Source organism: Rhinoraja longicauda, chromosome 3, assembly GCF_053455715.1.
Source record: "Rhinoraja longicauda isolate Sanriku21f chromosome 3, sRhiLon1.1, whole genome shotgun sequence".
Classification (NCBI taxonomy): Eukaryota; Metazoa; Chordata; class Chondrichthyes; order Rajiformes; family Arhynchobatidae; genus Rhinoraja; species Rhinoraja longicauda.
In genome coordinates this window covers 28961725-28977821 of record NC_135955.1, presented here as the reverse complement: position 1 = coordinate 28977821, position 16097 = coordinate 28961725, and the positions used below count along the sequence as shown (strand labels likewise).

Sequence of the window (16097 nt, the reverse complement as noted above, 5' to 3'; positions counted from 1 at the left end):
TAGCACTGGCATACTCAATGCACATCAATCCTCCTCAATGTCTCTGTCGCCTCCTGCTTCGCCCCTGATACTTACAGCAAACTGGCCTTCAGTGCAGGCTGATGCAGAGTTGCCCGACCACCATCTTCCGATAATTGCGCCTCCCACGCTGTCCAAGGAACGGAGCAGCCTTTGGTCTTCTCGTTGAAACTGCAGCTCCCTTGCCACCCAAGCCAGGGTGCAGAGGTTTCACGCAGCAAGATGGCATCCCATGGTCTCGCACGCAATTTGGCGCCAGCAATGCTCATCCCAACTTCCCCCCTTCCCCCCCTCCCCCACAATTTTGCCTTCGCTGCAGAGTCCACCAGTCTGACTGGTCCCCTGACACAGTATCGTTGCTAGATGTGAATTTGTAGCACCAGATCCCAGTGACTTTGGCGAGCACACATCAACACTGGTCCTGACAGCATGTGGGTGGAACCTGACCTCTCTCAACTCACCGAAATTGGCAGCTGTGTGCAAGGCTGACAAACGGTTCTTGGATGTTTAATACATACAGGCTTTTCATTTATTTTTGGCGGGGAGGGGGGTGGGAGTGGGGACTTTCTGTCACGAAAAGACAAGACTTCCTCGGGTAATTAGCACTGGCATACTCAATGCACATTTAACCCTGCCCCCATCCCTTCTCCCTCTCTCTCTCTCCCCTGACAATAGCAATAACTGTTCTGTGGAATGTACAGTCTCGCTGAAGCAAGCAGCCTGAATGGTCAACCGAATTTAAAATGTAAAAAAAAGAAAGAAAATGACCACTGATTTCTGAAGAGTGGCGGTCGTGGATCATGAAGGGCACAGACAGACTCTGCGTGGAAGAGACGGGTGCTATCATTCTTCAACGCTCACCCTTCTCTCTGCCTCCGCGCTTGCAAATACATAGCTTTACACAGCAACTCATTTCTTGGTAGGTGTATCCCAGCGAATCTGGAACTCGTTACACTCCCACTGCCCCCCCCCCCCCCCCCCTTTGGTCTCTCTCTCTCTCTCTCTCTCCTCCCCCCTGGAACATCAACATACTGCTGACTCTGCAACAGGACGCATCGTCTCTCCACGCACGGTTCTACTTACTGTACGAGGACCCTGCTGGGCGACCCAGAGTTTAAAGAAAGTTGAAGGACTCATTTCATGCACAGTCTTCACTGTGGAGCTGCCATGACGCCTCTTATACTCCTACTCCTCCTGCACGGTAAATATTCACTCATTCATTTGTGCCTTCAGTTAAGATTCACAATTACATTGTGCACCTGTTACGAGAGAGCAGAAGCAACAACAGCAAGCAGCAACAATAACAACAACAACAACATAATCATCTTAAGGTGAGAAAGAAGTATTTTACATTTGATGCATTCTGAATTTTCCGTCTCTTTCCCCCCCCCCCCCCCCCCCTGTTTCCATGCATTTGGCCACAAAGTCCACCAGTTTGGCAGAGTCGAGATGCAGGGCAATAAAGGATCGTGCGATTTCGAGAAAGATTTGTGTGGCTATGAATCGGATCTTCTCTTTGGACCCTGGATGGTGAATTTACAAGGTAAACATTGCACCGAGCAAACGCCGACCGCCCAGTTTCCGATGCAAATTCTGTACAGTCCTGCACGGAATTTTAAGCTGCAGAAATAAATACTGGGTGAAGTTCGAGGCTTGAATGTGTTATAGCGACCAGTGCAAGCTCGCATCATGCAACCGTGTACAGTATATGGGAACTATTGTTGCTCTGAAGAGTTAAGCATTTCAAAGCTCCGTCTGCCAGATCTGGTGCTATTCTGAGGTACAAAATGTGTACAAAATACACGTGGTGTTTCTGGAGAGCCCGGCATGCCAAGTTCTGGGCAGTAACACAGCGAGTGCATCGTGTGAGAGAGGCGCCCTGTGAGAGAGGCAGCTTCAGGTCTAGATTTTGCAGGTAGAACTCAGCTGCTTGCTGTACAACACACCTGTGAGCTTCTGTATTTATAGATGCGGGCTCAGGGGAGTGCGCCAGCTACCATGGCAACTGTGTGTGTGTGTGGAACAATGATGCAAATTCTCACCATTGTTTTCAAATCCCTCCATGATCCCTTCCACTGTAAACCTCTCCATGCTTGCAACGCTCCGAGATCCTCATCACTGCCATTTGATTATCCCGCTCCCGTTGTCCCATCGGCGATATCAAATGCCAATGCCTGACTGAGCTCTGTAACTGTTTACCTCCCCCCCCCCACCGCTATGCTTCTTCACCTTCCTCCCTATACCTTCGCCGAAGCTTTCAGGCATCGCGTCTAAAATCTCTCTGGGGCTTGGTGTGAGATTTTAATTGGTATTTGCTCCCGGAAAGCATCTAACCAGATCTTGCTGCAATGCAACTATTTTTGTTGTTGTTGAGTGGAGCTGTTTCCAGCGATGCATCAAACTGAGAGATGTCAGTGGAAGTGTGATGTTTGATTTTGAAAATCAAATGAGCTGCAGAGGCTGGGAATCTGAAATTTTTTAAAAAACCAGAAAATGCTGGAAGCAGCAGGCCAGGCAGCATCTGTGGAAAAGTTTCACCTTGAGGACCCTTCTCATTTTCCCTGTTCTGATGAAGGGTCTTTGACCTGAAGCACTAATTTTGTTTCTCTTTTCACAGACGCTGTCTGTCCTGCTGAGTGTTTCCAGCATTTTCTATTTTTACCGAAGATAGACACAAAATGCTGGAGTAACTCAGCGGAGCTGGCAGCATCTTGTGTTACTCTAGCATTTTTGTGTCTATATTCGGTTTAAACCAGCATCTGCCGTTCCTTCCTACACATTTTCTATTTTTATTTTAGCTCTGAGTTTGATGTACAAGTGCATTGCCAACTTCTTAAAGTGAGACAGTACTTTCAAAGATTGCTGTAAATCGAGTTTTTTTTGCACAGACGATTATATAATTCATTCATTTCCACCTTGCCTCTCATATCTACCTTGTAGCTGGACTATGAATGGCTTATTATCTAAACAATTAATAATAAATGATTATTTTAAAATTAGTTACAGGATGTAAGTGTTATAGGCATTTATTGTCCACCCCTAAAATCGAGTAACCTTTCTCCCTGAACTGAGATTTTACTTGGTCACAGGGGATAGTTTAAGGTCAACGACATATTACCCTGAGTTTGGAGATGTCTTAAGGTCTGGGCAGATATGATCGCTAAAATCTATCTAGTTCATTGATGTTCTTTAAGGATTTCTGCTGTTGGAAGATAGCAGGGAACCACATAGGCATTTGTAATAGTTCAGTAGTTTTGTGGTTACCATTACTAATCCTGGCATTTTATTTTTGAATTGTTTCATTACACAAATTCCACAGCTGTCATTGTGGGATTTGAAGTCATATCCCTGGCTCGATTGCCCAGAGTAACATAATGATTATGTGTCATACCTCGAACCACTTGAGAAATAACTGTGAAAAGTTGTATTGGTCTCAGTCACAGACTAATCTAACATAAGTGAAGGCCTTTTGGCCCATTGTGCTTATACTAGTTCTTTGAAAGAGCTCTCCAACTGGTCCCACTCCCTTGTTCTTTTTCCTTAGCGCTATCTTTTTAATCAGTTCCCTTTTGAAAGTCTTCTTAAATATATTTTCACTGCCCTTTAAGGCAGCACAGTTCAGAGCACAACACATTGTATCAGAAAAGATCCTCTCCTTTTGTGTCATGCAGATCATGAGGCCATTCAACCCATCTTTTCTAATCCCAATTCCTACCTATTAGTCCACGTTGCAGATTCTCACTCTCCAATGGATTATCCAGTTCCTTTTTAAATGTTTCTCAAATGTTTATTTAAAAAATATTTTTAAGTGTCCTCTTGTTCTTTGACCAATTAATGTTAATTCTGTCCTCAACCATCCATCCCGGGTAACATTTTCTCCATCCATTGAAATCCCCATGACAACTTTGAATCATATTATCAAATCTCTGCTTAACCTTTCCTGCTCGAAGCAGCACCAATTGAATCTTAGTGAAGCTTTAAAATGTTGGAGCAGCCGAATGGCAAGGCATTGTTACTTTCATGAGCCATCTCTGGAATATCTGTTACGTTTTGATAATCTTGGCTTGTGCAGGCTCTCCAAAGTGATGGATGAGAAACACATGCTGGAGCTGAAAACTCTTTGAAGCATTGATAGGCTGATGCATCTGTCCCCGAGTGCAACAACTTAGATGAAATTCCAATTAGACCCCAAGGAAACATCAAAGACAGAGCAACCCGATAATGTAAAAGAGTAGATTGCAACAATACAAGCTGATGTTGAAAAGAACGGCAGTGTTCTTCACAGACTTGGGATGCCCTGAAGCACTTCAGTAGCAATTAGTTTTTTTGTCGTTGAGATTCAACAAATCTGGCAGCTAATTTGTGTGCAGCAAGATTCCAGAAGCAACATTGATTCAATTGAGCAGACAATGCACTTTGCAATGAAATGTAAATACCGGTCAGGTCACTGGGGAAAACAGCAGTGCCCCCATCTCTTCCTCAAGTAGCATTTGTGGGATCGTCTGTATCCACTGAAAGGGGAGAGGGGTCTTCAGTGTAAAAGCACAGCTCTCATTCAGTGCTCTAGGCAATGATTCAATTCAATGATTTGATGATTCACTGATGCTTTATTGTCACATGTACCTAGGTACAGTGAAATGCTTTGTTTTGCATACAACCCGGTAAAATCATACAGCAGACCTCACCTAGGCAGCACACGTGTCACCATATTTCTGGCACTGACAACATTACAAACGTTCACCGAACTGTCCAAGAGCACCATCGCTGGGTGACAGGTACTCTTCTCAGAATGCGTTGTCATAACCATGTCATACGAAAAACAGACAGAACAGTTAAGGCTGAAAGTGCCAACAAAGGCGGTAAGAAATTCAAACACAAAAATATTGAAGAGGTGATTTTCCACTGTTCTGTGCCTGGTGGAAATTGCTGTTTCCCAGAGAGAAAGCAGGGAAAAGGACAGAAAACTGGAAACGTCAGCCTAGATTGTATATTTCAATCTGCAGAATAGCGCACTTCAAAAGAGCTAGGACGGACTCATTTATGGTGAGAACATCTCTTTATATTTATATAAACTGAACTCATTCATGAATAAAGACATTGCATGAATGAACTAATAAGGCAAGCACTGAAAACGGAATTATTAGCTAATAATATCACATGCTCTGTTGCACCTGTCACCCACAGCTGCACACAATGCTGAGCCAGTCTACAAACAGACATGAGAGTGCAGAGACAGTAGGATTTGCCTGGAATCTTAAAGGATTCGAGGCTAGAGGTCTGTATGTGCACAGTGGGTCTCACACTGCTCTAATGCTAATGCCAAATAGCAAGAGACAATTCCCCAGAAGGGCCGCACAATCTACTTCAGGGCTTCCTTGAGTCGGTGAACTGGAACCACTTCACCCAGCCTGAATGAGTGTACCTCAATCGTCACAGTTTCACTGAGAAATGCAGTGATGACTGAGTTGCGAAAGAGATTATTGGGGTCTATCCTAACCAGAAACTTCAGATGAACAGAGCGATTCACACTGCTAAAGTCCAGATCTGATGCTTTCAAGATGGATGACCCTGCATTATAAATGTAGGCCAAGTATGATCTCCGTAAGATTATCAGAGATGTCAAGAAAGAATTCCAGAACAGGCTAGAGGGTCAATTGAATCAATCAGACATCAGGCAACTGTGGCAAGACCTGAATACTGTCAAGAGCTATAAGACAAAATTGGCAACAATCTCAGACGATGTATCTCTATCAGATGAGCTTGATGCCTTTTACCCTCATCTTGAACACATTTCTACCAAGGATCGTTCCTCTCCCCCCACCTCGCCATTCCTGCTGGCTTTTTTCCATACATCTTAGTGGCAGATGTCAGATCTGCTTTCACAAGGGTAAACACTGGGTAAGCAGCAAGCCCTGAAGGAGTCCTTGGACAGGTTCTGAAGTTGTGTGCCAATCAACTGGACCAGTCCCTGCTTTCTCTTCCGACCCCATCTGCTTCAGAGAAAACCTCATCATTATAGCCCCAAGAAATGTAAAGTGACCTGTCTCAATGACCCAGCAGCTCTAACATTGACTATAATGCAAAGCTTTGAAAGATTGGTAATGGGCTACATCTGCACCAGTCTCATGGACAACCGAGACCCATTTGCACTTTGCAAACAGGGTAAAGGGTCTTCAGAGGATGCCATCTCCCTTACACTACATTCAACTGTGACAACACCCATGCAGGGTGCCATTCATTGACTACAGCTCAGCCTTCAACACCATTAAGCTTAGTAAGTATCTCTAAACTCCTGGACCTTGACCTTGGGGCCTCTCATCTGCCATTGGATTTTGGACTTCCTGATCGGCAGTTCTCAATCAGTTAGATTTGGTCATAATATTTCCTCCACCCTAACCCTCAACACTGATTCTCCTCAGGGCTCTGTGCTCGGTCCCCTGCTCTTTTCCCCATATGCCGATGACTGTGTGGCCAACTGCAGCACCAACTCAATCCTTAAATTCACTGACCATACCACTATTGTTGGCCAGATCAACAACAAAGAAGATATGGATTACAGGACAGAGATCAGGAACCTCGTATTATGGCGTCAGAATAATAACCTATCCCTTATTGTCAAGGTGAAAGAGTAATTTCTCGACCAAAGGAAGCAAGGAGGTGAATTCAACCCTGTCCTCATCAGCAGAGTTACTGTACAGATGGTCAACAGCTTCAAGCTCCTGGGCATCCATATCACCAGCAACCTAACCTGGTCCCATCCCACCTATGTGGTGAACAAGAAAGCTTATTGGTATATTGGCTTTCTTTGGTTTTTGAGCAGATTTCTCAAACTTCTACAGTGGTGCTAGGAGGTATTCTGATGGTATGCATCTAGGCTTGGTATGGCAACTACTCTGCTTTAGACCGTTTGAACCTGAAGAGAGTGATGAACAGATCCCAATCTGTCACAACTTGAGGATGTTGCACTGTTAGCTTGTCTTAGTATGAGTGAGAGTACGCCAAAGAAACCCATAAACTATGCTCTGTGCTGCCACATGTTTCAATGGTAGGTTTGTTGGCGAAGTGTATGGAGCAACAGGGCAACTCAAGAAGTAACTGTCGGATTACGTATTAGCTGTGTATGTAAGGACTGCAGAAGTTGTCAGACAACACAATGCAGTCATTCTGTTAGTTTCCCAACTCAAAACACAACATCCCATTCCAATGTCTTACATGGCACTGAAATAAGGTTGATGGGTGAATAATTGCCTGTGTCTTTTTTGTTTGAAATTTATAATTATGGGAGCCATTTCTCATGGTGAATGCCAGGAATCGGATTTTGTGGAGACAATGTTGATGGTTTCTCTCCAATCCTTTGAGTTGCCTCTAGTAGGTAGTCCAGATCTTAGAAGTGCTCAGGAACACCAGGATCACGGGTAAATCATGAGTCTTGCGTCAGGTTTATCCACCGGGCGGCGCCAGCAATGACTGCCTTGCCAACAGTCTGTCTCGTCCCTTCCTTCTTTGGTGTTTTTTTTAGTATGTGTTAAATGTATGTTTTAGTGTTCTTTAGCTTATGTGGGGGTTTGGTAGTTGGGGGAAACTTTTTTAAATCTCTTACCTCTACGGAGATGCGATTTTTTTCTCCATATCGTATCTCCTTCCGCACTGCGGCCTAACATCGTGGAGTTGGCGGCCTCTACTGAAGACCGACTTCGGGAGCTCCAACCGCGAGAGTCTGCGGACTTTAACATCTTGGAGCTTGCAGTCCCTGGTTAGAGACCGACTTCTAAGCTCCAACCGCAGGAGCTTCAACCGCCCCGACACGGGAGCTTCGATCGCCCCGACACGGAAGCTTCGATCGCCCCGATATGGGAGCTTCGATCGCCCCAACGTGGGAGCTTCGATCGCCCCAACGTGGGAGCTTTGATCGCCCCGACGCGGGTGCTTCAATCGCCCCGACACGGGGGCTTCGGTCGCCCCGACACGGGAGCTTCGGTCGCCCCGACACGGGGGCTTCAATCGCCCCGACACGGGGGCTTCGGTCGCCGGCTGTGGGAGCTTCGATCGCCCCAACGCGGGAGCTTCGATCGCCCTGACTGCGGATGGTTCAACTGCCCAGACCATTGGAGAATAAAGAGGAAGAAGTTTAGACTTTATTGCCTTCCATCACAGTGAGGAATGTGGGGAAACCCCTGTGGTGGATGTTTATGTTAACTTTTATGTAGTTGTGAGTCTTGGAACCTTTTTGTTAGTATGGCTGTGTGGTAATTCAAGTTTCACTGTACCTTAACAGGTGCACGTGACAATAAAGTGACCTTTAAGCCTTTGAGCTTTGAGCTCTTGATCTTCCAGCACTCTTTTTCTCAATGCCCAAATTCTTGCTGCTGCAACAATGATGATGGTGAACTTCATCACCAATGCCTACCCTCATTAAAAAGTGGCATCCAAGATAAAGAAAGTGATCCTTGTTTTCCAGGATCCCACCATAGACCTTTATTATCAGAGAGCAGCATTGAACAGAGGAGGCCGGGTTGGTTGAGGACTTAGTGGATGTTAAAGGTAAAACCCTTCCTCTAGGTTTCTGTGAATGAGTTGACAATGACTTGGAGCTCAGCCTCCTAATGTGCATCATCTGCATGCTGCTGCTCAATGACTGAGGATGGAGTGACTTTAGTTCTAGAATAGAGGCAACGTAGGTTGATCTTTTTCCCATTTAACCCACCTTATTTACTCCACTTCAGCAGAAAGCCTGTTGGAGATGAAGTGCAGCATCATTGTGAGAAAGTCTCAAAAAAAATGATAGGGCAATGTAAGGGGCAAGACTTTCTCTGATAGCCGTGCAGCAACCACGTGTTAGTAGGATCTAGGGTGCGTTGTTGAGAATTTGGGGAAAAAAAAACTTGGAATAATGTAGGAATGGTGTAAATGGGTGGATGATGAATGAAGGGACTGCTTCTATGTTGTATTTCTCTATGACAAAGCATTGGTGATTTTGCTAATCTAGTAATATTATCACCGGTATTTATATGGGTCCTGTTCGGCATTCTTTCTTTCTGGGTATAAACATCCCTGCTAGTGCTTCAGACTGTATTTTACCCCATTTCAAAACTTTAAGCATTGGTTTGAACCTTCAATGTTTCAATGCACCAATTACTAGGCAATGGTTTCTATTCTTAGAATCTAATGACCTTGACTTTGCAATTAGCTGCAAACTGGTAGACACTGCCCAGTCCTTCACAGGTACTGACCTCCCCACCATTGAAGCGATCTATTGGAGGCACTGCCTCAAAGAGGCAGCCACTACCATCAAAGACCCCACCACCCTAACTCCTACCATTGGGAAGAAGGTATAGAAGTTTCAAAACCATCAGGTTCAAGAATAGCTTCTTCCCAACAACCATAAGGCTCTTGAACATTGCACAGAACTAACCTCATCTATGAACTATGGATTGCCGTTGGTTGTGCTGTCGACTTTGTTTTTATTTTAGTTTAGTTAATAGGTACCGCATGGAAACAGGCTCCTCGGCCCACCGAGTCCACGCTGACCAGCGATCACTCGTTCACACTAGTTCTATGTTATCCCACTTTCTGAACCACTCCCTGCAATTTTACATTTAATCTACAAACCTGTACGTTTTCTGGGATGTGGGAGGAAACCGGAGCACCCAGGAGGAAACCCACGTGGTCACTAGGAGAATGTGAAAATTCCACACAGACAGTACCTGAAGTTAGAATTGAACCCAGGACTCAGGTGCTGTGAGGCAGCAGCATGACCAGCTGTGCCACTGTGGTTCTCTATTTGCGCTACTGTCGTAGTTATTGATTTATTGATCTTTTTTCTTTATTGTATTTTGTCTGCGTCTATCACAGGCCTGTTATGCTGCTGCAGGTAAGAATGTCATAGTTCTGTTGTCATTACATATGACAACTCTTGACTCTTGACAAAGTGACAGCATGGTCTACAAGGATTCCAGCAACCTCACTGGTGTCAGCTTCCCTTCCCCCAACGTCAGCTGCCATTAGGGACTCGTATAAATGGATTTCAGCTCAGTTTCAGTTTAGCTTATTGTCACGTGTAACGAGGAACAGTGAAAAGCTTTTTGTTCACAAGTTCACAAGTTATAGGAGTAGAATTAGGCCATTCGGCCCATCGAGTCTACTCCGCCATTCAATCATGGCTGATCTCTGCCTCCTAATCCCATTTTTCTGCCTTCTCCCCACAAACCTTGACACCCGTTCTCATCAAGAATTTGTCTATCTCTGCCTTAAAAATATCCACTGAGTGCTAACCAGTCAGCAAAAAGACAATGCATGATTACAATCGATCCATTTACAGCGTATAGAAAGATGATAACGTTTATATTTCCCAGCCCAGTAGCTAAAGTGTCATCACTCTGGCTGCTCAGTCACTCTCACTGAGGAATCCTCACAGGCAGCAAATCAGGAAGGAAAAAAACACATCTAACTCTCACCCTAACCCTGTGACGTGTGAAATACAGCATGGGACATGCACAAGTTTAAGGGAGCAATTGAAATGTTGTGAACAAAGTGAGTTATTTTTTAGTATTTAAAACAGATTGCATGTTTAAATATGTATGTAGGAAATTAAAACCCACATACTTAAAATCAATTTCTTGGGGGCAGAGAGATTGCTCAGCAGTAGTTGAGTCCTTAACACCATTTAAAACTCACTTAGACATGCAACAAAATGCATGATCTTTGGTTTTTTTTTTACAGTGACCTATTTCGTAATCATCATCTATTCAAATGATTATACTGGATGTAGTTACAATCACCGGTCACGGACACTCTGGGTTTTCGACATTAAACTGTGCATGGGTAATCCCAAAGTTGCTGCACTTTCACAGAATAATGTCAACAAATGCTGTTTCAACGTGAGAGGTTTCTTGAAACTTGTGCCATTGTTTGTGTCAGACATATTGGTTATCGGAGCAAAATGAAATCTCTGGAGCTTAGTTAGGCAAAAAGTAATGAAAGATGTTATTTTTGTCCAAACAAACTGTCAGAGAGTATGTTTGAGAGTTCAGACACTATTGCTCCTAATTTGAGCTGGCATGAGATAATAGTCTTCATCCTCTCTCAAGAAAGTCCAGGGATTGTGTGAAAGAAATCTTGGCTAAAACTTTGAGGATTTGGCAAAGAGCTGAACACTATTTATAACTGAGGGCACGTAATTCATAGCGAAAATCATTTTGCAGAAATGAAAAATATTGCCGTTAACGTAAATTGTATAATCTAGTTTAAATAGAACTAACAGACAATGGTGCTTTATTGTCACATAAGCAAAACACAGTAAAATTCTCACAATAGCGAAACAATAACATCTGTTCTGAAGACATTCCAATATAATTACATAAGGCCTGCACAGAATGTGAATGTTTGTATTTATTGCGTTGATACACCATTTGTCCACTGGCTATTCCTTTGCTTGAGTATCCATTGATATGCTGATGGTGAATTTCTTGCTGCAATTTAAATCTAGTCTATCAAACCTCTCTCAATAACACTGAGTCGTCAATCATTGTGAGAGTACTGCATACACACATATCCAATGAAGCTGCACAGTGAGCAGTCACTTAATCCATTCACTCCTGACTTTTATTTAAACCCCACACAAAACTCATTTTACCTCCATATGTCAGCTCATCCTCCTATTCCTATCTCCTCTGTGCATTTATCTGGATTCCCCAGAAATCTCTCTTATTTTTCTCAACCATTTGGGATTCTTGTGAGAGTCTTGGTCTAAAGGATTCTAACTGCTGACTGTTCTGAACATCTGGCAAAGGGGCTCGGATATAAAGTTTTAACTCTATTTCTCTCTTCACAGATACTGATCAATGGAAGGTTTCTATCATTTTTTTAATGATATTTCAGATTTTCAGCATTTCAGAGTTGTCGTCATGTAGCACAGAAGCAGGCCTTTGGCCCATCCATGACATCAAGTACCCATCAAAACTAGTCCTTTTACCAGCACGGTACTTGCACTTCTGTATTTGTCCATTGAAATATTAGAACTTAATAGTTCTTAAAAGTCACGAGAGTCTCTGTTCTCCCTTCTCCCCTCTCACATCAAGCAAGAGGTACAGAAGTGTGAAAAAGTACATCGCCTGATTCAGGGACAGTTGTTTCCCAGCTGTTATCAGGCAACCGAACCATGCTACCATGAACTAGAGAGTGGTCCTGAGCTACCATCTACCTCATGGGGAGACCCTCGGATTATCTTTAATCGGACTTTACTTGACATTATCTTGCACTAAACGTTATCTGTACACTATGGACGACTTGATTGTAATCATATCATATCATATCATATCATATCATATATATACAGCCGGAAACAGGCCTTTTCGGCCCACCAAGTCCGTGCCGCCCAGCGATCCCCGTACATTAACACTATCCTACACCCACTAGGGACAATTTTTACATTTACCCAGCCAATTAACCTACATACCTGTACGTCTTTGGAGTGTGGGAGGAAACCGAAGATCTCGGAGAAAACCCACGCAGGTCACGGGGAGAACGTACAAACTCCTTACAGTGCAGCACCCGTAGTCAGGATCGAACCTGAGTCTCCGGCGCTGCATTCACTGTAAAGCAGCAACTCTACCGCTGCGCTACCGTACCGTACCGTACCATGTATAGTTTTCCGCTGACTGGATAGCATGCATCAAAAAAAACCTTTTACTGTACCTCGGTAAACGTGACAATAAACAAAACTAAACTAAACTAAACTCCTCACCCCCTCGGGTAGTGCGTTCCAAATTCCAAACACTCTCTGAGTGAAAAAATTCTTCCTTATATTAAGTTCATGAGCACTATTGGCCAACCTCAAACCAACTCAAACTTGACCTCACCCAAACTCTACTGTCTCTATCCTCACTTTGCTCAAATCACACTTGTTCAACATCACTACCCTCACTGACCTATACCTTGGCACAGTCTGATTATGCCTCAAATTTAAAATTTCTAGTTTTGCAGTCAAATCTCTTTATAACCAAGATGATATAATGCTGCAACATTATATTCTGCAACTGGTGTTTTTTTTTACCCTGCCTGTTGTACTTGTGTAATACCTTGATTCTACTCATGTATGGTATGATTTAACTCATCAGCACGCAAAAAAGATTTTTACTGTGTCTCGGTACACGTGAAATATTAAACCAATATAAGTAACAATACCAATGATCTCTCCTCCAATCCTTTGACCTCTGAGATTTTTGCCGTGTTCCAATTCTGGTTTCTTGCTCATCCCTGATTTCCATAGCTGCACCATTGTCAGCCATGCCTTCAGTTGCCAAGGCCATAAACTCAGGAATTGTCTCCATAAAATTCTCTGCCTCTTCAATTCTACCCTTTTAAGATGCTCCCTAATATCTAGGCCCATGAAGACTATATTTTGAGCCATTTTACCAGTTCAAATAGGCTATATGTAAGAATATGATGAAGGTAGTTACAATGCACTTAAAAACCTTTCAGGATTTTGCAAAGTACTGTTGATTTTATTCTGTTTTGTTTCCTCACTGTGCAATTAACCTTTCGTATTATAAATCATCCAATTTTCTGCATTATAAAACCATGACAGAAACTGAGGTTGATCAACTCCCCAGTTGACAACAAACTTGATGCTCGTCCCCATCAATTGTCATTAGACCATTGGGTGCATGTTAACATCTCAGAATTCAACCTCTCATTTGTGGTGGAATTAAAAATGAGAGGGTGAATAATGCTGACGAATCTCAGAATACAGCCTGGCAAATAATGAAAAAGGGGAATGCAGTTTGACAAAGTTGTACAAATTACAATCCAAAATGGGTAAATTTTCAAGAGGACAGACTTGGAAACAATAAAAGTAATGTAAAACTTGCATCGCTGTAGAACTTTAGTGAAACCTGACTAGGAGAAACTTTGCTCTGTCCTGGTCGCTGCAAGATAAATAAGGTTATGGAGTCTTTGGAAATATTTTATAAAGCATGTATAAGGATGACACCTGACATGTAATTTTATAATTATCAGGAAAAACCAAACAACTCGTATCTGAATCTCTCAAAGTGGAAATGTTGTGAGAGGGGGATAGATGTGGACTCATTGTGTGACCTGAAAATTGATAGAAATGCTTTGCAGGTTAGATGTGGTCAAAGGGAAAAACAAAACCAAGAGCTGTAAACATCACAAGGCCACTGATACATCCAACTGTACATTCAGGGGAACCGCCTATCCCGAGAATGGGAAGTTGGCTGTTACAGAGTTTGAAGAGCTGAGCTGCATTTAAAGGGAAGCTTGCTGAAAAGCAAGAAGAAATTATGTTTCTACTGCATCTTCCACATTATCCCACCCTTAAATCCAATGAGGTTGTTTTGAAGCACATTTGCTTTAACTTTGGAGACCCGAATGTATGCACATCAAGCTTGCACAAGCAACAATGTAATAATCTACCTTTCAGTGGTGACGGAATGAAAAGATTTGGCCAGAAGACTGGGGAGGATTTCCATACCCTTCACGGAAATAGATCCAACGGGATCTTTCATATCTTCACGAGGGAGCAGCCAGAATTTTGGTTTAATATTGACTATGAAAGATGGCATCTCCAGCAGCACAGGACACCCACGGTGATAACAGCCCTGGAAGGAGCCTTGAACTGACCATAGGAGTGCTACTAACTGAGCTGAAGCTCCCACAAAATGTACACATGTGACAGAAAGGAATACAAGCATACAGGAATGAGCGGGAGTGGGAGGATGGAGTTCAGCGCCAGCATAGGCCAGCTGGGCTTTATGTTTCACAGCTTTATGTTTGACAGATGGGAGAAATGTACCTCTGCTTAATGAGAGAAAATTAGAGAAAACAAATGGAGAAGTAAAGATGGGAATAGCCTAATTGTAAGTCCCCTTCATTCGCCCTCCTCCCAATAAACGTTCCCCTTGGATTTTATTTTTCCAAAGGCATATCAATTTTTAAAAGTCATTGTTTATGTCTGGGGCCGGCTTGGTTCAGTTCATAATAAGATGGAGTGGGGAAGCTGGGCCAAGATGGGGGAGGGCCAGGGTTACCATAGAGCAACAACTGCTTCTAAACATTGGCATCAGCCTTCATTTCCTCTAAGACCACAGAGGATCCCATGGTGTTTTTATTTCCAGCCTCTGTGAGCAGCAGCAAGCTGACGGAAAGCAAGCCATCAGTCATACCATTGGTCTTGGTGGTCTTGACCCGAAACGTCACCCATTCCTTCTCCCGCTGATTTACTCCAGCTTTTTGTCTACCTTCAGTCACACCATTGATCTACTTCCAGGGATGTTGAGGCAATAGACTGACTGAGGACTGGCTCACCACTACCTTCCTAGGAACGATTAGGGGTGGGCATTAAATGCCAGCCTTGCCAGTGATGCTTGCTTACTATCATTAAATAAACAAATGATCATTGTTACCATCAGTCAATGTCCTTGATTGGCTCAAGAAGTTGATAGGTCCACACTATCACATTGCTCCCTTCATTAACAGCTCACCCTCAATGCTGCAATGAGGTATCAGCCGCACGCTTTTGTTTTCAAGTCTCTAAAGCAGGAAAACCCTGTAACCGTCTGACGTAGAGAAGACAAGGACAGAGAATGAATTCTGATGGGTATGCTCCTGCTGTGCTTTTGGGGAGGAAACGAAAAGCGCGTTAGGATTCTAGACCATGTGAGGTTACCGATTCGGAAGGTGGGAGAGGGGTTCAGGGTGCTATAGAAGAAACCTTCCTGGGTTTCTGTAGTATTTTCAATGCATGCCGTGTACTGCAGACCTGATGCACCAGTTGTGGAGGGAATTAATGTAAAGGGTGGTGGGTGGGATGCAAATCAAGAGGTCGGCTTTGACTTGATGGTTCTTAAATTAGTTTGATTTGTCATGCGTACCAAGGTGCAGTGAAAACTTTTTTGTTGCGCGCTAACCTATCCACAAAATGACTATGCAAGATTACAATCATGCTGTCCACAATGTTCAGATAAAGGGTACAACATTTAGCGCAAGATAAATTCCAATAAAGTCTGATTACAGATAGTTCAAAGGTCTCCAATAACGATAAATATGTCAGAACTGCA

General features: G+C 43.4%; 2 protein-coding genes across 3 annotated transcripts in view; one reads left to right on the top strand and one right to left on the bottom strand.

Moving 5' to 3' along the window:
* Nucleotides 1-220, bottom strand: part of ptar1 (protein prenyltransferase alpha subunit repeat containing 1) — a 134711-nt gene extending 134491 nt beyond the window's left edge. The window contains exon 1 of the mRNA XM_078395439.1: nt 76-220. The gene's annotated coding sequence lies outside the window, so the exon portion shown is untranslated. The remainder of the gene's footprint in view (nt 1-75) is intronic.
* An 820-nt stretch (nt 221-1040) lies between these two features.
* LOC144591081 (MAM domain-containing protein 2-like) overlaps nt 1041-16097 on the top strand; it is a 77146-nt gene continuing 62089 nt past the window's right edge. Inside the window, exons 1-2 of one of the 2 annotated variants that reach the window (XM_078395405.1) lie at nt 1041-1219; nt 1445-1561. In XM_078395405.1, the coding sequence (XP_078251531.1) occupies nt 1159-1219; nt 1445-1561 (178 nt within the window). In that variant the 5' untranslated portion in view covers nt 1041-1158. The other variant, XM_078395413.1, reaches the window with a different exon arrangement.